General features: G+C 46.6%; 2 protein-coding genes across 3 annotated transcripts in view; one reads left to right on the forward strand and one right to left on the reverse strand.

Annotated features, from left to right (window-relative positions):
- Positions 1-505: 505 nt before the first annotated feature.
- ccn1 (cellular communication network factor 1) lies at positions 506-3,490 on the forward strand. Its single transcript, XM_083647547.1, has 5 exons — positions 506-734; positions 1,022-1,250; positions 1,607-1,948; positions 2,120-2,322; positions 2,452-3,490. The coding sequence occupies exons 1-5, from the start codon at positions 687-689 to the stop codon at positions 2,752-2,754; spliced, it is 1,125 nt and encodes a 374-aa protein (XP_083503673.1). The 5' UTR covers positions 506-686; the 3' UTR covers positions 2,755-3,490.
- A 10,469-nt stretch (positions 3,491-13,959) lies between these two features.
- Positions 13,960-23,244, reverse strand: part of znhit6 (zinc finger HIT-type containing 6) — a 53,897-nt gene continuing 44,612 nt past the window's right edge. For both annotated transcript variants that reach the window (XM_083648412.1, XM_083648413.1), the window contains 2 exons: positions 19,135-19,259; positions 13,960-14,767 (listed from right to left, as the gene is read on the reverse strand). In XM_083648412.1, the coding sequence (XP_083504538.1) occupies positions 14,280-14,767; positions 19,135-19,259 (613 nt within the window). In that variant the 3' untranslated portion in view covers positions 13,960-14,279. The remainder of the gene's footprint in view (positions 14,768-19,134; positions 19,260-23,244) is intronic.

Consider the following 23,244-nt stretch of genomic DNA (forward strand, 5'->3'; position numbering starts at 1 on the left):
CTGAAAAACGAGAGCATATAAACTTCTAGAGTGGTTTCTTTGGCTTAATTATTTGGTGACAACATCCAACTGTTTCAGCCCCAGAAAAGAGAAGTTGCAATAAACCATCTATCTCTGCGACTTCCAAAGTGAAGTGAAGTCAATTGAACTTGAGTTGATAGATGTGAGAAGCAGAGGAGAAGAATGAAAGGGGGACGAAGAAGGGAAAAATGTGAGGCGGAAAAGTGTGTTCAGATGGGATGGGGGGGGGGGGGGGTCCATTTGAGAGAGAGAGAGAGAGAGAGAGAGAGAGAGAGAGAGAGAGAGAGAGAGAGAGAGAGAGAGAGAGAGAAAAGGTTTAGACAGGGTGGAGCTTAGGGCTTGGATGGAAAATGCGCCAAGAAACATTCCTGGCATAGTTTGGGAACAGTTCAGCAGGCAGCCCAGGAACGACGTCAGCTTCCCACTACGCTATATAAGAGCGGAGGTGGCCGGACCTCAGCAGACTGCAACCGCTTTACCAGGAGCTGCGACGCCTTCCAACGGAGCCTCTTTATTACTAGAGACTACCAAACAAATCAACAGAGACAGACCGAGGGAACAACTTATAAGGATTCCTCCCAAGACAGACTACCGATCTCTCAGAAAATCAAATTTGGGAACAGGATTTTTCTTGAATACGCACGAGAAAAAAACATCTATCCAAGATGTTGACGCTTACTGTTGTCGCTATCTTCGTTGGGAGTTTCAACGTGGTGAGTTGTGTCTTCATTTCAGCATGAAAGAAAACATCTCCGCATGCTTATAGCCTAGAGTTTGTGATCCAACAACAACGGGGAAAGAAATAGAACCTTCTTTTTTTTTATTACGGGATGAAGTGGGGCAGGGAGGCAAAGCGATAGTGTGGGGACATTAGGATCAGGATGGTGTGGGGATATTAGATATCAGATTTTGTGTGGCATGACTTGGAAAAGTTTCAGTCTTTAACAAGACTATTAGTTTGAGTCTTTATTAACGTGGGGTTTTCTCGTCGGCTGTACAGGTCCTCTCCTCCTCCTCCTCTTGCCCCGCCGTGTGCGAGTGTCCGCTGCTTGAGATGCCCAAGTGCGCCCCCGGTGTCAGCGTGGTCCTGGATGGCTGTGGCTGCTGCAAGGTCTGCGCCAGGCAGCTGAACGAGGACTGCAGCCGGACGGAGCCGTGCGACCACACCAAAGGGCTGGAGTGTAACTTTGGGGCCAGCTTCTCCGCTACCAGCCGTGGCATCTGCCGAGGTATGTTACCGCTTAATGAGCACCCAGCTCCCACACGAGCAGGATCCCTAAAATGTTCTCCTCGAGTTAGGCTTTGGAAAATGAGCAGTGTTTCTTTTTTTTTCTTTTCTTTTTTGAGAACCTGTGTGATTTCAACGCTGTGGAATGCAGCTGGGAGGAAACTTTAGTCTAACCCTCAAAGCACAGACAGCCCACTGTGGAGAGTAAAAGTGACTCCTCAGGCAGCCTCAAGAATTTCACAGTTTAACTGATCCTTATCCGGCAGCCATGTGATGTCTTCAGCAGAAGTCTCTCTGAGCGGGAGCAGGAAAGAATAACATTCCTTTCCTCTCTTTTTTTCCCTCCTCCTCCTGCAGCCAAGTCGGAGGGCAGACCCTGCGAGTACAACAGCAGGATCTACCAGAACGGTGAGAGCTTCCAGCCCAACTGTAAACACCAGTGCACGTGCATCGACGGCGCCGTGGGATGCGTGCCGCTGTGCCCGCAGGAGCTCTCCCTGCCCAACCTGGGCTGTGCCAACCCCAGACTGGTCAAGGTGGCGGGCCAGTGCTGCGAAGAGTGGGTGTGCGACGACGGCAAGGAGACAACAGACATCCTGGAGAAGCTCTTTGGCAAAGACACACTCACGGAGGAGAGAGAGCTCACAAACAGGAACGAGCTCATCGCCATCGTCAAGGGTGGACTCAAGTCTCTACCTGGTAAGGAAAAAAAACCGCTCTCTGGCAGCCATGTTTTTTTTCTTCCCCCGACACATGTTTTCCATTGTCTCCTTTTGGGAAACTCTTTGAAAATACGCAGCGGGTCTATGATGCTAACGTGATGTTTCCATGTTGCTAACGTGATGTTTCCATGTGTTCTTTGCATCACAGCGTTCAGAGTGCAACCCGAGGGCCACATGTTTGACAGACAGAAGTGCATCGTCCAAACCACTCCCTGGTCCCAGTGTTCCAAGACCTGTGGAACAGGCATCTCCACCAGAGTCACCAACAACAACAGCGAGTGCAAGCTGGTCAAGGAGACGCGAATCTGTGAAGTGCGGCCGTGCACCCAGTCACCCTATTCCAGTCTGAAGGTAAGCTTGAGCCAACATGACTAGAGATGATGGAAGGCGGCATTGCATGAGATCAAAATCAAAAGACATCTCTTCTGGGTCTGCGCACATGACTAAATGTTCCTCTCTCTGTTCTTCCTCCCACTACAGAAAGGAAAGAAGTGCAGCAGAACCAAGAAGTCCAGCCAGCCAGTCAAGTTCACCTACGCCGGCTGCTCCAGTCTGAAGAAGTACAGGCCCAAGTACTGCGGGGCCTGCGTGGACGGGCGTTGCTGCAGCCCCCACGACACCAGAACCATCCGCGCCAAGTTCCGCTGCGAGGACGGCGAGACCTTCAACAAGAACGTCATGATGATCGAGTCCTGCAAGTGCACCTACAACTGTCCCCATGCCAACGAAGCCTCCTACCCCTTCTACCGGCTCTCCAACGACATCCACAAGTTCAGAGACTGAGTGTGATTGGCAAAGACTGACCCATCCCCTAAGAAAGAGAGAGAGAGAGAAAGCAACCATGGCAGCCAATGGCAGTCCATGTGACTGCAGGGGTGTCAAATCGACCGCCAATCAACTACCAACTCCTTGTTGTAACTAGATTCCCAAGGAATTGTGGGCTTACATCATGAGGACTTAATGAAGTGCACTGTTTGCTGTGACTACATCAGCATTCTTAACTATGAATCGCTTCGTATTATGGAGCATCCTAGGTAGCTTCGTTATGGAGCAACATGTAATTAATATTTGTAAATGTATGTTAGTCATTGATATCAATTCGCGGTGTATATTTCGATCTTTAACATCAGACATGACCCCAAACTGCAGACTTGTGTGTGTATATGTGGGTATGCACTATGCACATGCGCAACTGAAATGAGTATACCTGATCCTGTATCCTAAGAACAAGACACCGGACGGAACCTCTCCACTTGTTTAACAAGTGTGTGGTTCCATTCCTTCCTGACGTGGGCATTTATGTTCATGTTTTGTGGCAGCTATTGAACTCCCTGACTCGATCCAAAAAGACAAAGCGAAACATGTCAAAGAATGAATGAATGTTTTTATTATTATTGTTATTGTTATTAATATTATTTATCGAAAAAATGTAGCTACTTTATTTGGATATTATGTGTCATACTGGAATAAATTGTAAATGATTTAATTTTATATGTTACAAATAAAACCGATTTATTTATGAAATATACCACCTGGGTTCGTTGTGTATCAATCGACCGTGCCAGGAGGACCGTGCAAACACATGACAGTACAATGCACACATTATGCACAGAGGCGAGGGGACATTATTTAAAGTGATTTTTTTTCCCCAGCGGAGACAATCCTTCGCTTATATCATCCTGTAGACACAACAGATTGTCAGACAGATATTGTGCAGGCCAGGCGGGGTCAGTCTGCTCTTATATAACACAACCTTGGGAGACTCCCCCTGACTTCTTCTTCTGTGCTTTTGGAATGGCATTTCTGAAGCTTGCTTTCACTTGATCTGGCTCGAGCCATACACTTGACTGATTCCGAGAGAAGAAGAAAAAGAGAGATTAAGTCCACGAGTAGCAGTGAGTATGGGACTATGAGTATGGGACTATGCCAAGAATCTTAAGTGCTGCTCTGAAAGGCCCTCGGATTAGACACCGTGCAACAAGGACAACGACCATTATTGTACACAATGGCTTGTATACAAAGAGCGTAAACCCCCGGGTGAGGCTTTTTTCACACAGCTCAAAAGCAATAGCAATTTGACCCAATTCATTAGCAGCAGCTGCTTTAAAAAGTGAATGAGTTGCATTGGCCTTCCGATGCCTCTTAACCTGCGGGGGTCTGCTAAGTAGCTGTAAACAGTCTTTGCAAAGTAGGGAGGGTCTTAAGTCTGCCTCCCGTGTTTCCGTTTAGCGGGGCATGAAGGGAATATTATGAGAGAGAGGACGAGGGGAAGGGCCGGAAACAGGGGTGACATAGTTGTCACTGTGGTCACGGAAACCTTCACGTTCCGTTTTCCAGCTACCGAGACGGTGTAGTACTACAGTCAGATGAACACCCCCCCCCCACCACCACCCCGACTCCAATCTGGTTATGTCACTTATTTTTTCTCACTTGAGCTCAAGTCTTTGTGGCGCTTGTACTCGCATTTTATGACCCCCGAGGTCTGTGAAACCCCTTCATACCCTCTTCTACGCCGACGGTATCATCGTGTGAAAATGTATCAACGTTAACGAGTATCGACGAGATTTGATCTGATGGCAGAGGCGCGCAGGCTTAGTGCAGAATCGCCATACAGTCGTTTGAATCGGGGTAAGTAGTAGTAGGGAGTGCAGAGCTGCAGGGGCAACAACAGGGATTATTTGTGTGTGTTGGATCCAGGTAGAGGGAGTGGCTCAGGAATGCAGCAGGAGCAGAAGGGGGCTCAGAGAAAGCAGACATCCTGATGGGCGGCAGATGTTGGAAACTATTTTCACTGCAACATGTTCACTTTGGCTGAGAGGCTTTTCTAAATATACACAAACACTCCCCAAGTCCTCGCCCGCATCCTGCGCACAGCACAAGGTGTTTTGTATCTGCTCACAAACAAGTATGAAAACGCTCTGCATCGGAGACCGCGATCGGCACCTCTCTGCATCGGAGACCGTGATCGGCACCTCTCTGCATCGGAGACCACGATCGGCACCTCTCTGCATCGGAGACCGCGATCGGCACCTCTCTGCCTCGGAGACCACGATCGGCACCTCTCTGCATCGGAGACGACGATCGGCACCTCTCTGCATCGGAGACCACGATCGGCACCTCTCTGCATCGGAGACCGCGATCGGTACCTCTCTGCATCGGAGACCACGATCGGCACCTCTCTGCATCACAACCTTCTTGGACGGCTGGTGGAAATAACGTCTTAACGGCGTGTGTTTTAATAGGAGGTTGAGCAGGACACGTTTGCCTTTGATTGAGCTGCATACCGCACAGGATGTTGCCCACTGAGCTTTTTTACAGATTGCTCACATGAAAGGCTTCTGAGGTTTTGACCTAATCACAAAGATGTGTGGCGGATCTGCCCCCTCGCAGCTCCCAGTTACAGTCCAAACACTTTGCAAGGGAGCTGTTTTTGCTCTTTCGAAAGTCTTTCTATTGCTTCCTAAGGGATGAAATTTCCACCCCGGCCCTTCGCAGTGTTGGAAAGTGCAAGCTGCAATCAGACCGTCATCTGTCTTGTTAACACAATGCAGCGAACGCCGTTATGTAACGGCATCTGTATGTTATGTGAGCGCTCTTGTCGGTCATCCGTGGCATTCCTCTCTAAATGTACGGAGCGGAGGGGAGGGGAGGGAGGGGGGCTCACAGTCGTTCTTCCTCAAGTTCCTCGGAAAGAAAACCCAGCGGTTACATTATTGTGAGAAATACGCGGTGGTGGTGGTGGTGGCCAGCAGCAGCAGCAGCAGCAGCAGCAGCAGGGCACAAACCTGTAAAAACTATTGCACTCCTCCGCAGACACACAGGCAAACAAGGCTCTCGCACACAGGCGCCCCTGCAATTAAATCACTCGGGGGCGACTACCTCATTCCCCCAAGCCAAAGTGTGTTTATATGACAAAGACATTAGCATTAAGGCCTCATTAAGCACTACGTAATGCGGTGCACCCAGAAGCTAACGGGGATGGAGAGTGGCCCATTACAGCATTCTGGAAGCTGCGGAGCACTGATGTCAGTTCTTTTTACAGCCCCCCTGTCTATAACCTCAGGTTGATATTCACTGTTAAAGGAAAAACCTGGGGGAAGAAGCAAGGAGGGGGGGGGGGGGTTGAGAGGCCGGCCACCAAGTCCAAATGGAGAACCTGCCTCAGCCTTTCAAAAAGAGCCCCATCTGCTGGCCTGAACAGGAAAATGCATGCTATTTATGAGAATACTCACCTGTATGTGAGAAGACCTCTTTGTCAATACCTGAGCTGCTAGGGTAACAATTAAGTCACTCACAACAGTTAAGCAAGTCGCAACTGAGAGTTGCTCAATGAGTTGCTCAATGAGTTGCTCAATGAGTTGCCAAGTTTATCAGTGATATAAATGTATCGCATCTCTACTAAGCTCAATAAAATAACATTATGACAGAGAGAAGAGAGAGAGAGGGGGGGGTCAACAGAATAGATTGCTACCATCTCTCTCAAAGGGGTTGCAGGCAGACTGTTGCAAATTCATAGTGCTACAAATGTTCTTGAATCATATTGTATTAAGAGGATACTCCATCACGCTTGAAGAAGTCACGATGTACGTACCCTCTCTGATGGTACTAAAAAAGCACAGAATTTAAATGAAATGCTACTATAAGTAGGCAAAAATGAAGTCCCATCGTTTATCCAGCCTGGACATAATTTCACACGTTAATCCCAGTGGGAGAGCTGAGAGAGAGGAAAAGAAAAGTCGTCGACTCGTTCTGTCTTCAGTTTGATACGTTTACAACAGTTGAGTTACTTTGAGTTTTGAGTCGCTCTGTCTCTGTGGTGTGAAACCACCAAAGCAGATCATTTGGTGTCTTATTCAGTTACAATGGAACAAAGATTCCGTGAGATGCCCCTTTGGGAAGGGTTCATCAGCACAGCCATGCCTGTGTTGAATAATATTATAAGCAAACTAAACTTATCTATCAAAAGAAACAACACAAAACTATCCAAAAGACTAAGATGTGCAGCTGAAATTGACTAAACATACAAAAAATGCTGCGTTAAATTATTTATTAGCTTATTACTCAGTAAACGTCCCAAAACAACTGTAAATGGTGATGTCAAGAACATCCAATTGCCAAATCCTGATAGGGTGTGGGACCCTCTGCTATTCAAGACCAAGTGCAATCAGAAAGAACAGCAAAACATACAAAGAAAACACACACACACACACACGCGCACACGCACACACACACGCACACACACACACACACGCACACACACACACACACACACACACACACACACAAAAGTGTAATGACATTGACGCAAGTCTGCTGTAACACCCCTAGATCCCCCATCTGCAATTACATAAGAATAACTGATGAGCAGGCTTAGGGGAAAATCAGACTCAATTCTCTCCCAGGCTGTTGGATTGTTACGTCTGTCTGTCCCCAGAGACATGCTGGCTACTGGACTGATTACGTCTGTCCCCAGAGACATGCTGGCTACTGGACTGATTCTTTGTTCAAACAAAGTCAGCATTGATGGGAGAGGCAGCAGCACTGAGTCTTTGGGCGTCTGCAGACCCAGCCCAACGGAGACAATGTTGGACAGAATCATCTGCAGAACCAGCCCAACAGAGACAATGTTGGACAGAATCATCTGCAGAACCAGCCCAACAGAGACAATGTTGGACAGAATCATCTGCAGAACCAGCCCAACAGAGACAATGTTGGACAGAATCATCTGTAGAACCAGCCCAACAGAGACAATGTTGGACAGAATCATCTGCAGAACCAGCCCAACAGAGACAATGTTGGACAGAATCATCTGCAGAACCAGCCCAACAGAGACAATGTTGGACAGAATCATCTGCAGAACCAGCCCAACAGAGACAATGTTGGACAGAATCATCTGTAGAACCAGCCCAACAGAGACAATGTTGGACAGAATCATCTGCAGAACCAGCCCAACGCTGGACAGAATCTTCTGCAAGAGGCCACATACCATCAATACTGGCTGAGCCAATGCTGCCATTTGCTGTGTTATTGTGAAATGTGTAAATTGCGGAAAATCCAAACTCATGATATGGTGCCACTATTGGCTGAATACCTTTTGTCACCCTCAAACTGACTGATTGAAATCAAGATATGGATTGACAACAGTGTAAACAAGAGTTTTACATATATTTTAAATATTAGTTTGTTACAAGAACGTTATTCTTTTCATTCTTTTTCTTTGACTTATTCAACTTTTAATTGCATGTGGAGACAGTGTGCGGGAGTTTATTCTTGTACTGTGTCGGGTCTTGCCCTTCTCCAACACACCTGTTGAGCCTAGGTGTGCGAAAGCTTTTTTCCTTCAAATATTAGATTGTTAGCATGAGATCTTTTCAAATCATATCATCTGATACTTGCAAACAGTATTTTCTAACAGCAAGTACTAGCCTTCGAGAATCATGTATGTATATACTTGATATATAAAAAAGTATGATTAGAATGGGGCTTTTAGTACATTTGGGACACCTACTGTACATGCAGATGGTTGTTTTTCCACAGTTAATTCAAACCAGCACCACAAGGATAATATAAAATGCCATTTTCTTGGTTATCATAATGTGCTTTGAACTGAAGTCAGTCCACTGCCGTCCAGTTTGCAGCTGTGGATTTCTGCTTACGTTTCTATGCAATTCATGAAGGTGACAGAAGTGATGCATTTTCCTACACTCTTGTCTCCCCCATGCTGGTTTCCACTGCGAGGCTAACACTGGGCTAGTGAGGCCTTAGTCACTATCTGTTTCCACTGCGAGGCTAACACTGGGCTAGTGAGGCCTTAGTCACTATCTGTTTCCACTGCGAGGCCAACACTGGGCTATAGTGAGGCCTTAGTCACTATCTGTTTCCACTGCGAGGCCAACACTGGGCTAGTGAGGCCTTAGTCACTATCTGTTTCCACTGCGAGGCTAACACTGGGCTATAGTGAGGCCTTAGTCACTATCTGTTTCCACAGCGAGGCCAACACTGGGCTATAGTGAGGCCTTAGTCACTATCTGTTTCCACTGCGAGGCTAACACTGGGCTAGTGAGGCCTTAGTCACTATCTGTTTCCACTGCGAGGCCAACACTGGGCTATAGTGAGGCCTTAGTCACTATCTGTTTCCACTGCGAGGCTAACACTGGGCTAGTGAGGCCTTAGTCACTATCTGTTTCCACTGCGAGGCCAACACTGGGCTATAGTGAGGCCTTAGTCACTATCTGTTTCCACTGCGAGGCCAACACTGGGCTATAGTGAGGCCTTAGTCACTATCTGTTTCCACTGCGAGGCCAACACTGGGCTAGTGAGGCCTTAGTCACTATCTGTTTCCACTGAGGCCAACACTGGGCTATAGTGAGGCCTTAGTCACTATCTGTTTCCACTGCGAGGCCAACACTGGGCTATAGTGAGGCCTTAGTCACTATCTGTTTCCACTGCGAGGCCAACACTGGGCTATAGTGAGGCCTTAGTCACTATCTGTTTCCACTGCGAGGCTAACACTGGGCTATAGTGAGGCCTTAGTCACTATCTGTTTCCACTGCGAGGCCAACACTGGGCTAGTGAGGCCTTAGTCACTATCTGTTTCCACTGCGAGGCCAACACTGGGCTATAGTGAGGCCTTAGTCACTATCTGTTTCCACTGCAAGGCCAACACTGGGCTATAGTGAGGCCTTAGTCACTATCTGTTTCCACTGCGAGGCCAACACTGGGCTATAGTGAGGCCTTAGTCACTATCTGTTTCCACTGCGAGGCCAACACTGGGCTATAGTGAGGCCTTAGTCACTATCTGTTTCCACTGCGAGGCCAACACTGGGCTATAGTGAGGCCTTAGTCACTATCTGTTTCCACTGCGAGGCCAACACTGGGCTATAGTGAGGCCTTAGTCACTATCTGCCACCCAGTTCCCCCCCCCACACCATTTGTGTGACTAGTTAGAATCTTTTCATCCTGCATTGTAAACATTTAGAGTGTGGCCCTGCCATGGAAAAGTGGCTAATGTAATGAGTGGCAACTATGACTCCAGGGTTCATGCAGAGTCTGCCTGCTGCTCTTGTCCCAGACTGCAATAAAGTCAACACACACACACGCACACGCACGCATGCACGCACACACACACGCACGCACGCACGCACACACACACACACACACACACACACACACACACACACACACACACACACACACACACACACGTATATAAACTAATTTTGTTAGTGAGGTCTGTGGATGATTTAGATGGATACAAGCAGAACTAATAAGTTAAACTGACGTAGCAAAGAGGCAATATGGTCGGCGAGTCTCGTGGGGCGACAGCAGGTGTTCTAAAAATGACTTCACCGTGATAACTGAAACAAGTGAGAGGACTGGAGGCAGATAATAGCGGGAGAATAACACACACACACACAACAGGCACTTTCTCTAGGTCTGGACTGTCAGGAGAACAACACACACACACACACACACACACACACAACAGGCACTTTCTCTTGGTCTGGACTGTCAGGTTGACACAAGACAGACAAAAAAGGGGAACGAGTGAATCACTGGGGATCAGTCTCCAAGGTGACTGCAGTGACAACAACATGCTGCTCTGTTGATCCCAAGCACAGCCAGGGCGACGTGGCTCCACCAAGGCCCTGAGGAGCATCCTCATGCTCAAACTGTCCCGAGGGGGCAACTGCAGTTACTTACAAAGATACAGGCTCGCATGGACCATGTATGCTGTGATAATGGATTGATGAGGAAAGTGTGTGAACAAACGAGAAGTTCACAAAGGCATCTAATGGACATGCTGGTCATTTCTTCCACTAAAGAAAACCTGTGGGATTAATCAGTTACACTGTCTCCACATTTCATAATAGCTCTAAGAGCGCCACAAAGAGCAGGCAATAGGAAACCAATATGGTGGCCATTCTCCAAACCGCATTCCTGTTTAGAAAAAGCAGATGGCCCCATTTATCGATAATTCTGTATTCTTGGAACAGTCGGATAAGGTGAAATATCAGTCAACTCAAACTCAAAAGATGAAATATGCATGCAAAATTGTCGGTTGGGTCGCAGATGAAAGAAAAGTGTTTGATTTTGAGAACTGTAAATGTTTTCGCATAGGCTACATTTTTGTGTGTCTTGCTTGATAAATGAAATAAATGAATTCGAAATGTGCCTAATGACAACCATTCATTGTGCCTTGTGGATATGGGGATAAGATCAGGCTGTGGAACCATGGTTTTCTGCTTCAGTACCTGCCTTTGCAGAGGCAGTGTTCTGCTTACGACGTGAAGCCATTTTCTGTATAAAGCCATAAGACGTGTGTCCCCGAAGCCGCGCTCGTAAAAGCACAGCAGTGCAATGCAGTACAATTGAACCCTGACCACCAAATCAAAGCAAATTATGTGCAAACCAACTTCAGAAATATCAAAGGGCAATTTAGTTAAATGAGGGGCATTATTTCAATGCCCCGTGGTCCCAACAGACTAAAAACAGCTCTGATTGACTTTTAACAGCAAGCAGAAATAAACGCTCTGCTTTTGTGTGGTTGCATTGAGTGACTTTATTGAGATAGACAATTAAGGGAACTGCTAAAACAAAAATGGGTGGTAATTGAACCCGGGTTAAACCACGCCAAAAGAAAAAGAAACAGATGTGCGTGTAGGCCAGAGGGTTACCCTGCTGTACTTTCATCCAGTTGGTGACGTCACTTTGGCCAAACTGTAAATGGTAGAGCGGTTTCGCTTTGCTATAAAGGTACATTGTACCTTTAAAAAACACAACACCAAATAATTCCAAAACAAATCTTTTCCTTAATAGCCTGCCCTGTTCTAGACTAAAAGTCATGCCAATTGTGAACTATGTGAATCATTGTGTTTGCTGGAAGAAGGGGGGAAAAAAAAATCAAATTTCTCCGTTTGTAGATGTTTCAGCACAGACAGAAATAGAGCTACCTGTCGACACTTGGCAGTGAAAAAGAGGACCCCTTTGAAAATGTTTTTTCCCTAGCCAAAATTGAGCCTAACTTTGGAGCGTTATTTAGCCACTTCCTGACAAGCAACCATGACAGGCATGGTTGGTACTAATCGATGCCTTGGGTCATCTAGTTTCATAAGATACCAGAAACCTCACGCTGGCTTTCAAACTGAAGCCGCTACAGCAGGGATACTCAACTTGCTTTGCCCGGGGGCCACTTTGGTGAAATGATAGAAGGCCAGGGGCCAGTTAATAAACAAACAATATACATTTTTCTGTAGCGGATTGTAGGTTTTTGGGGTGTCAGCCGGAGTTTAGTCTGACAATGTTGCGCACACCGGATAGTTAGGTTTAGTTAGGTTAAGTACATACATAAGTGCCTGGGTAGCAAGCAGACGGCGGTAGGCTATTTGACAATTTAGCAGCTAAATCATAGATTATTGAAAGATATTCCATATTCCAGGCTGAAATGCTATAACAGAAGTGGAGTATTGGCCAGAATGACATGAACATTTGGACACTTATTCAGTGGGTATCTTGCATGTTGCGTTCAGGTGCACTGTAAAACTGCAATTCCATCGCAGGCCACACAGGGGGCGCCCGCGGGCCGCAAGTTGAGTATCACTGCGCTACAGCCTCTGAAAGACAGTAAACCTATCGAGAATCGGACCAAATACAGTACAGTACCATCATGTCACCTAACTTTGCCGGCCACCATGAATGGTCCCGACTGAGGGGCCGCATTTGGGGAATCCCTGGTCTAATTGGCAGTAAACAACAGTAGCGTGTTAATGGACAGCACTGGCGTTATCACACTGCTGTGTTAAAAGCAACAATGTAACGGTAGCGTGTTAATGGACAGCACCGGCTTTGGCAACAATGTATAGCTGGCGAGAGACGGCCTAGCGCAGCCTGTAGAATGCTCTGCCCTCCTACAGACACACAGGACGCTTCAGTCAGTGGCATTATAATCAAGAGGCAATCAGAGGGGAAATTAGAGGACATGGCACTCCGATTGCAAATACAAGACCTTTGCATGGATCCTTCTTCTTGGCTTTGCATTTAGGAAGAAAAAAATGTGTGGAAACAATTTAGCTTACCACCACTGTAAATCTGCCCAGGGATCCTAATGTAAAAGGCACAATAAAAAGCAATAAATTGGGAGAAATCTTTCCAGCAAACAATAAAAATATCTCTGCCTTGAGGTGATGATGCCTATTTAAGCTGATTGTATGGATTTGAGTGAAGGCCCAACGGGATGTTATAGAAACACAGGGACAAGAAAAGTGCACAGCAAAACATTAGATAGGCATTAAAATAGCACTTGTAGGGCAAGTAGGAGAAGTTGGAGCCTCTGGCTTCTTCTCCCCGGGATGCAAACAGGGATGTGAGATCATTGCCCCTCCCTGTGCAAAAGGGTGGAAAATGCGTCATCAGAGGCCACACATCAAAGAAGGCCCATCCATAGGGGTTAACATCCAGAAGAGGGTACCAGGGGTTATAAAAACACATCCATACATTACACAGTCCCCACCAGTGAGCTACACGTCGTTATTACTGGCACTCGGTCGCCGTTATGAAATGACATTAGGTTAGAACAACAATGTATGTATAGGAAGCGCATACATAGATACAGCAGGGGCACACAGAGAGGTGTCAGAAAGACTAGCACATTAACATTGTTTTTTAACGGTCTTGGATCGCGGTGATGGTGGGGTAGAATAGAGTTGCGTTTCCTTATTTTCAACTAAAACCAATGGTCAACAAGGCATCACGTTAAATAATATGTATTCATGGGGAAGATATACCATCAACTGCCATGTATCTCAAACTGCTCCCTGAATTGCTAACACTAATGTAAAAAAAAAAAGACTATACAATTATCTCTTGAGAGGTAAGTGGCATGGTGGGTCTCAGCAGCATCTCATTGTGAGCTATGAACATGCAACACAAACAAAAAGAAATGCAAAAAAGCGATCTCCCAAAAAGATTGTCTTTATTTAAGAAAGCATGTTGTCAAACATTTTCTGAACATAAAACGATGATAAACACAACATCAACATGGTTCTATATGCAATGATATTCTTATTTGATCAGAAACCGACCGTCCATTACAATCTAGATAAAGGCACTGAAAACCTTCTCGGTTTGCATTGGCCTATCGTATGCCAACACAAGACTAGCTTCCTGTCAGAATCTGTCTGCCTCTTCCTTCCTGTCCTCCTACTTATCTGCAACAGGGTCTTTCTCATTCCTATCCACGCTCGTCAGCAGCTGACTCACTCTGCTGGTGGCAGTGACGGGTATGAACAGGCTTGAGCGGAGTGTCTTCCTTAGTCATGCTGACCTCGGACAGTCACACTGTCACCAGCAGAACCAGCAACGTGCTGGTTTATGCACTGACCCCTGCTGCTGACACCAGTATCATCATCATCATCATCATCATCATGGTTGCCCACACGCTCTGCTAGCTCATCTTCATTTGCTTTCATGGCAGTTAAAACATTAGCGTGGACTTTGGTACCTTCACCACCAGTACAGCTCTTAATAACTCGGGTATCTTCTTCAACCTTTCCTTCCTCATCCTCTTCATCACTACTGTCCATGATCTCTCCCTCCTCCATCTCCTCCTTCCCCGTTTCCCTCTTGGCCCTTTTTTCCTTTGGGGGTTCAATTTCAGGACTGGTCTCTCGGGTTCCCGGCCGGACACCGGTTCCTCCTGGGGTGCAAGATGATGGTGGAACTTGGGTCACCTTCTTCTTCTCCTGGTCCTCCCCTTGTCGCTTTGTTGCCAAAGTGTTGCAGGTTGACGCCGGTTCAGCTGAAACAATACCACCCCAGTTACAATACACCCACTTGAGCATGAGTGGCCAGTCCAAGGCTATTGCAAAAGCAGAAATCTCACAATTTCCTAATATACTAGGGCTTGCATCTAATGATTATTTTCATTATCGATTAATCTGTTGATTATTTTCCTCGACTAATCGATTACGGTAGTCGTTTGGTCTATATATATTTTTTTTTTTGGGGGGGGGGATAATTATAGATAATTTCCCCTCTGTAGGTCAGGTTGTGTCCTGACCTACAGTACACAAACCAAATATTATAATCAGTTTACTGTTATAGAAGGCTAAAGAAACCAGAGAATATTCACATTTAAAGCCCCAATCAGTAACTTTTTCACCTTAATATAACAGCTTTTTAGTCATTGAAGATGGTAGAGTGACTTGTAACAGGGAGAATGTCACCTCTATTGGTCACACAGCGCCCTCCAAAGGCCTCTCCTGGGACTAAGCAGTTTGGTGCCTGCGTCCCGGGAGGCAGGCAGGCAGCATGCGCTATACAGCGGGAGCGTTGTGTTCATGAAAATAAGGAAGTAACTCGGTGCGGATTTGCTACGAAAATGACGTTTCACGTAACTATGGATTATTATTTCATCACGTGGTGAGTACCATGTCACAACATGTACATAGAGCTTTCTGCCGCTGTGTTTTGTTGACTTTGAACGGCGATATCGATACCGATGCTATTGCACCCAGAGGGCGCAGTTTCTCCAATAGCAAAACTGGGAAAAGTTGCTGAATGGGGCTTTAAGATCTGGAATGACAGAATAGACAGGGACACCGTGAGAGAGACAGACAGAGACAGTACAGACAGGGACACTGTGAGAGAGACAGACAGAGACAGTACAGACAGGGACACTGTGAGAGAGACAGACAGAGACAGTACAGACAGGGACACCGTGAGAGAGACAGACAGAGGCCATGTCCACACGGAGACGAGTTTAGGTGTATCCGCTAAAGTTTTTTCTCATATAGACGTTTCGTCCAGACGGAACCAGGGTTCTGGGAGTATACGTTCTGGGAGTATACGCTAATTTTTGAAACCGGGTCCCAGAGTGAATAAATCTGAAGACGCCACCCTTGCATTTCCATGTTTACAACCCATACGCATCTTTCCTGAACCAATGACGCCATAGCCCCACCTCTCTCCGCCAGCAACAATTACAGTGCACTAGCGTTCGTGCTGCAGCAGCTACTGAGCCTGTTAGGGCTCTTGCAGCTAAATATAATGCTCCTGTGTACAACATCCTCAGGGCTCCACAGCTGACTCTTCTCATCCACTCCTCCCCTCCCTTCATCGGATATTTCCCAGAAGGCTTAGCGGCGGCTAAGTTTTTACAATAACACAAACAAAATCAGGCTAAACGTGTTGGATAGAAATAATATTCATTTTTAATACAACATGCAATTCTGGAATATTTTAATATTGGACAAAATGGAATGAAATGAAATGTAAACCCTGAGTGTAACGGACATACTCGGGATGCTCTATATATATCCCTCGCAAATACAACGTGAATAGTGAAGTGAGAGGTTTGACGACCACACGTTGCACTGTGACTGTACAGCGCCACTTACCGGCCTGGCATATACACTACGGCGGCTTCAGTGGTATTCATGTGGATACACACATTTCTTGAAACGATTCCGTGTTTATGGAAAACCTTTCTTAAACGAAAACAAAAAAGATAGCTTCCGTCTCCGTGTGGACATGGCCAGAGACAGTACAGACAGGGACACCGTGAGAGAGACAGACAGAGACAGTACACACAGGGACACTGTGAGAGAGACAGACAGAGAGGGACACCGTGAGAGAGACAGACAGAGACAGTACAGACAGGGACACCGTGAGAGAGACAGACAGAGACAGTACACACAGGGACACCGTGAGAGAGACAGACAGAGACAGTACAGACAGGGACACCGTGAGAGAGACAGACGGTCTCAGTCAGTTTGATAATGATGATGCTATGGTTTGGCTACATAAATAAGGCGGTGTGCCAAGCCATTAGTTATGCAGTGAAGTAGGGCGGACATGTGTGAAAGAAAGGCTGCGGGTTAGGAACTGCTAAATGACATTTGTGAATTATAAGCAATTAATCCCCCAAATGATCTCCCCACAAATGATAAAGCACATGCAAAAGATGTGTATGGAACGATGCGCAAAATAAAAGGGTCAGTTGTTTCAAATTCCAGACACAGCAGGCCAACATTTTCTTTTGCCTGAATCCTTACACACGTGTCTCATGTTGGGGCTGTGATATGATTGATTCATGTAAAAACAAAAACCTTCAAATGAGAAAGCGGTGGCAGTCAAACAGCTTCATGCTGTGTGTGAGTCAGACAAAGCAGACACAGAGACCAGTGTGACATGCCAGCACCAGCTTATAGCGTTTAGTTTACGGCATGAAAAGGCTATTTTACAACCAGAGTCCAAATGAAAAAGAATGTCTGTGGACGAGGAAAATGCACGACAGAAATGCTCTCAAACAACTTTGCCCAAATCATGAGTCAGCCTTGGTTTAGCTGCATTTGGCTCAGAACAGTGAGCGATACGGCTCGGAGCCTGCTGGGCCCTCGACACTACGTTATTAATTGGACACACAGCTGCCACAGTGTCCGATGACTCTTTATCACTTCCTCACCGGCTTCCCGGGTCGTGGCGTGTGCAGTTATCAGCATGTTTCTATGGCTAACAGTAGCTTAGTTAGCACCAAGGTCTTATCACTCAAAACACATACACAGGCTAAAATGACCTCCCTCCTCATTCAGCCTGTCTGGCTCTGACTGACAGTATAATGATACAGGGTTCCCGAGTAGGAACAAACAGCTGCATGCTTCTTCATGATATGCGCTCCTCCTTTGTCAAGACTGACGCATCTCTGGGCGCTCACTTCCTCACACTGGAAGAGAGACTGACCAATAGACTGACACATCTAGGCGCTCACTACCTCATAGGACTGTCACTTTTTCGCAAAATAAAGTTAGAACAAACTTTAATTGCCCGCAAAATCTTCGAATACATTCAAAGTTTTTTGGTTAATTAAAAAAAAAAATTTTTTTGCAGGCCAGGCCACCAGGCATGGGCCCGACGTGTTAGCTTGGACGCTCACAGTCACAACACTGCCTCACAAACTTGGCTGCATCCAACTCGAGACAACTTTTCAGACCCTGGAGACACTCTTTCTCAGAAGAGACTAACGCGACAAATCTGTAGACTTTTTCTGACATGGGATTAACATTACCAGCAAGCAGCAGTTGGTTAATTTTGGTTAATTAAAAAAATAAATAAAAATCGAACAGGTCAATTATACATTCGAACATGCCCTCCTCCCCCACATTCAAAGTTAAATTCGAATTTCGAATAAAAAGTGACAGCCCTACTACCTCACACTGGAAGAGACTGACCAATAGACTGACACATCTGGGCGCTCACTACCTCACACTGGAAGAGACTGACCAATAGACTGACACATCTGGGCGCTCACTACCTCACACTGGAAGAGACTGACCAATAGACTGACACATCTGGGCGCTCACTACCTCACACTGGATGAGAGACTGACCAACAGACTGACACATCTGGGCGCTCACTACCTCACACTGGAAGAGACTGACCAATAGACTGACACATCTGGGCGCTCACTACCTCACACTGGAAGAGACTGACCAATAGACTGACACATCTGGGCGCTCACTACCTCACACTGGAAGAGAGACTGACCAATAGACTGACACATCTGGGCGCTCACTACCTCACACTGGAAGAGACTGACCAATAGGTGAGAGAAGCCACAGGCCAGCCTCCCATTTTCTCATCCACCTCCTTTTTCGGGACATTTCACAATTCATGTCGTCGCTGCTCCACTGTCGGCCATCTTTGATCCTCTTTTTGGCTGCAGCTGAGGTTAGGCTGGTGCATGTGATGCTGTGCAGAACACAGTCGTTTCCGCTGGGGTAGCATGTTGCCATAGTGACAAATAAGGGGACAGGGAGTCTTAGAGTCTCTGTTGGAGACAGCAGGACATGATACAACACTACTGGAATGAAGGGGGGGGGGCAATTTGGGGGCTAAATAAGCCGAGACTCATGTCATATCTCCACCCTTTTTAGTTTGGTTATAGAAAAAAACTGGCGTTAAAAATCAGCAGGAAGGTGAAAAAAAATGAAGCAACAGATTAAGATTAATACAGTGATGAAAGTGATTTTTGCTAGATGCATTTAGTAAATTAAGTGTTGGTTCAGAGCATAACCTTCGAGAAATTCCAGTATCTTACTGTTAGCAGCACAAGCCACTACAGCAGAATACAGTAGTGCCAAATGAAGGTGGATGAGAGGGTGTTACCTGGTCCTTTCAGGGGGTAGTCCTGCCAGTGGTCCCTGAGGACGACATGCAGCACTGGATACTCTATCAGTGTTTTGTAGCTCAGGTTGTCCCTTAGGCTCTTCCCCGTGTCCAGCTCATGGTACCTATTTTAGACAGATAATGAGAAACGAAATAAGCAAAGAGCCGATTAAAAGACTGGCAATGGAAGTACAGTCAACAGAAATATAGATAGCCAGCTATTGCAAAAGTGGTTCTTTGGCTATAATAGGCTACATGCACAACTTTTTTACTTCCTGAAATTAGTACAGCTTCTTTATTTCCTGTCCTACACTATTGGATGAACTGATTAATCAGGTGTGCCTGATCATTGTTGTGACTGCAGCACACCTGACATTAATCAGTTCATCCAATAGTGATGACAGGAAATAAAGAAGCTGTACTCATTTCAGGAAGTAGTGGAGTTGTGCATGTAGCCCATTATAGAGGGACTTGTAATGTCAAGGTTTTAGATGCTAGGCAGCAGCAGCAGCAGCGGCGGAGCAATAACTGCTCAACTGTTGTTGCGATCCTTCACTTCGCAAAAAGTGCAGCTCTCTCTTTCCAGCAGCCTTGCGGCCGGCGAGTCGATGGCTGAGAGACTCTTTCGAGGATTGATGGAGGGGAGATGTCATGGCTTGGCACGGTTAAGGCCCGGCTTAGTTGAGCCCCTCTTCGTCTCAAGACATGGAAACAGACTTTAGCGAGAGTCAATAACAAGCCTCACAAACAGCCCCTCGCCCTCACTGTGCTCCTCACAAACACGCCGAAGCAGCTGAAGCAGCTCCTCGCCCTCACTGTGGCTCCTTCTGTGAGATGACATCACTCGAGTCTTGTCTCCGAGCGGTCCTGTCATGCGTTAGAGACGGTCGTAAATCACCGGGCTAAATGGTTAACGGGACTCTTGGGAGACATGGGTCGCCTCGACACTTTCGACCATTTCAAACCCCCGTCCGGCTTAGGCTGTCGTCACTCAAGATCCACAGCGTGATATAATTCTGATATATAGCCGGTGCCCCCCCACCGACTGGCCGAGTGGGCCGACAGAGTGGGGGGCTTGTGAGAGAGCCATTGTTTGCTTTGCTAACAGGACAGGCGGACGGAGAAAGCAGGCAGACACCCACTCCCCAAAGCCAATCAAAGCACTGCGCTGAAATCGGACATTTACAGGTCTTTACTGGTGGGGCCAGGTTCCAAGAAAGCCTCCCCCACGTAGAAGAGTTTCTCTGGGGTGGGCCAAGGATCATCTCGCATAATCCCACAAGTCAACAGCAATATCTGTTGGCATTTCCTGCAGCACAGGGTAAAGGAGAGAAGAAGAGCTACTCTGTGGACTGCAGCACAGGGTAAAGGAGAGAAGAAGAGCTACTCTATGCCTACAGCACAGGGTAAAGGAGAGAAGAAGAGCTACTCTGTGGACTGCAGCACAGGGTAAAGGAGAGAAGAAGAGCTACTCTGTGGACTGCAGCACAGGGTAAAGGAGAGAAGAAGAGCTACTCTGTGTGGACTGCAGCACAGGGTAAAGGAGAGAAGAAGAGCTACTCTGTGGACTGCAGCACAGGGTAAAGGAGAGAAGAAGAGCTACTCTGTGGACTGCAGCACAGGGTAAAGGAGAGAAGAAGAGCTACTCTGTGGACTGCAGCACAGGGTAAAGGAGAGAAGAAGAGCTACTCTGTGGACTGCAGCACAGGGTAAAGGAGAGAAGAGCTACTCTGTGTGGACTGCAGCACAGGGTAAAGGAGAGAAGAGCTACTCTGTGGACTGCAGCACAGGGTAAAGGAGAGAAGAAGAGCTACTCTGTGGACTGCAGCACAGGGTAAAGGAGAGAAGAAGAGCTACTCTGTGGACTGCAGCACACAGGGTAAAGGAGAGAAGAAGAGCTACTCTGTGGACTGCAGCACAGGGTAAAGGAGAGAAGAAGAGATACTCTGTGGATTGGGTAAAGGAGAGAAGAAGAGCTACTCTGTGGACTGCAGCACAGGGTAAAGGAGAGAAGAAGAGCTACTCTGTGGACTGCAGCACAGGGTAAAGGAGAGAAGAAGAGCTACTCTGTGGACTGCAGCACAGGGTAAAGGAGAGAAGAAGAGCTACTCTGTGTGGACTGCAGCACAGGGTAAAGGAGAGAAGAAGAGCTACTCTGTGGACTGCAGCACAGGGTAAAGGAGAGAAGAAGAGCTACTATGTGGACTGCAGCACAGGGTAAAGGAGAGAAGAAGAGCTACTCTGTGGACTGCAGCACACAGGGTAAAGGAGAGAAGAAGAGCTACTCTGTGGACTGCAGCACAGGGTAAAGGAGAGAAGAAGAGCTACTCTGTGTGGACTGCAGCACAGGGTAAAGGAGAGAAGAAGAGCTACTCTGTGTGGACTGCAGCACAGGGTAAAGGAGAGAAGAAGAGCTACTCTGTGGACTGCAGCACACAGGGTAAAGGAGAGAAGAAGAGCTACTCTGTGGACTGCAGCACAGGGTAAAGGAGAGAAGAAGAGCTACTCTGTGGACTGCAGCACAGGGTAAAGGAGAGAAGAAGAGCTACTCTGTGGACTGGGTAAAGGAGAGAAGAAGAGCTACTCTGTGGACTGGCATACTTAGAAATCTCCTTGAGCAACATATCTAAACACAGGGGGGAAAAGTGCAGAAAAAGTTACATTGTTGTAGTCAAGTCACTACAGTATATCTCGAGTCCAAGTCCAGTCTCAAGTCCCCAGTCCCCCACACATCACGGTGCCCAACACTGCAGAGGTATGCAGGGTTTTTCCTGGCTCAGAATGGACCTTTGGGGGGTGACTACACACGACAGTAAGCATGATGGTTCCGCATAAAGACTGGCCTTCTGGAGGCATGTATTTTTAAAGTACTCAAGTTTCACACTTGATTTCAGGCTACAAATGTGGGACTTTATGAAATTCTCTGAAATGATACTTTAAAAAGGCTTGATTTGGAGTAAATATGCAGTTAGGGTTGTCGTAGTCTGACTGGACAGAAGCAGAAGCAGTATAAGCTCTGCCATTGGCTACGACCATTTCAGTCGGAGTGGAAGGGAAATCCCTTTCCGCTCCCTGCGTGTTACCGCTCTCAAATGCCTCTGCCGCTGTGAAACAAAAACAACGCTAGCTAGCAAGCTAGCAACCTACAAGCTAGCAAGCTAGCAACCTACAAGCTAGCAAGCTAGCAACCTACAAGCTAGCAAGCTAGCAACCTACAAGCTAGCAAGCTAGCAACCTACAAGCTAGCAAGCTAGCAACCTACACGCAGAAAATGGCAAGTTTTGACAAAGATTTGGATTGTGCAATAAAGCGGGCCATAAAGCAGGCCTGCTTGGTACTTTTGACGGATAGTTGCAAAGAGTATTACATTTTCTTTGTCATGGAGCAGTACTAATGATGTACGTAGTGAACCAATTTTTAGCTGGTAATGAACTCAGCTCAATCTCATATGTATAAAGTTTAGCAAGATGCTTAGTTTAGCTTTTTAATTTAACATTTCCACTTGGAACAAGAGGGTGGAACAAGCATGCGGCAGCAATGCAACCAGCACATAAAAAGTGGGATTTCTACAATGACATCGGTTTACACTGTGCATACCAGATCAATATTGCTATTCCTGTTTCACGTGTTGTTTTTCTCTCTATTCTATAGTATATTTGGATTTTGTGTGTGTGTGTGTGTGTGTGTGTGTGTGTGTGTGTGTGTGTGTGTGTGTGTGTGTGTGTGTGTGTGTGTGTGTGTGTCAATATACAAACTAAACTAAAACATACATATTTGTAAACAAAAGAGCAGGAGGGGTTGGTAGCTACTCCTTGTGGTGTGGATAGGTTTGCTGAAACATGGCTGGCTGGCTGGGCCAAAGAACACGCACACATCTGGTCTCTATATAGTGTTCTAGTGAATGAACAGAGGGCAAGACTGCTGTTCTCTCCTTGGGGGTTCCCATTGTTTTCCCTTCCACTGCTGATATGGCTGAAAAAACGTCATTACGATTCAAATCAAAGTTTTAATTTTGCCCCTGAATAAAAGATGAAATATGTCTTTATTGTAAGAATATTTCAATCGTGAGAGACCGGTCGGTAAGGTTTAGCAAGAGACTTTATTTAGCAA

Source organism: Poromitra crassiceps, assembly GCF_964638095.1.
Source record: "Poromitra crassiceps genome assembly, chromosome: 12".
Taxonomy (NCBI): domain Eukaryota; kingdom Metazoa; phylum Chordata; class Actinopteri; order Beryciformes; family Melamphaidae; genus Poromitra; species Poromitra crassiceps.

What these genes read in the sequence shown, in the direction of transcription:
- ccn1 (XM_083647547.1), top strand. Translation starts at nt 687, where the DNA reads ATGTTGACGCTTACTGTTGTCGCTATCTTCGTTGGGAGTTTCAACGTG. An exon ending in TGGACTCAAGTCTCTACCTG is followed by an intron (nt 1,949 to 2,119) that starts GTAAGGAAAAAA and finishes TTTGCATCACAG; the next exon opens with CGTTCAGAGTGCAACCCGAG. An exon ending in CACCCTATTCCAGTCTGAAG is followed by an intron (nt 2,323 to 2,451) that starts GTAAGCTTGAGC and finishes CTCCCACTACAG; the next exon opens with AAAGGAAAGAAGTGCAGCAG.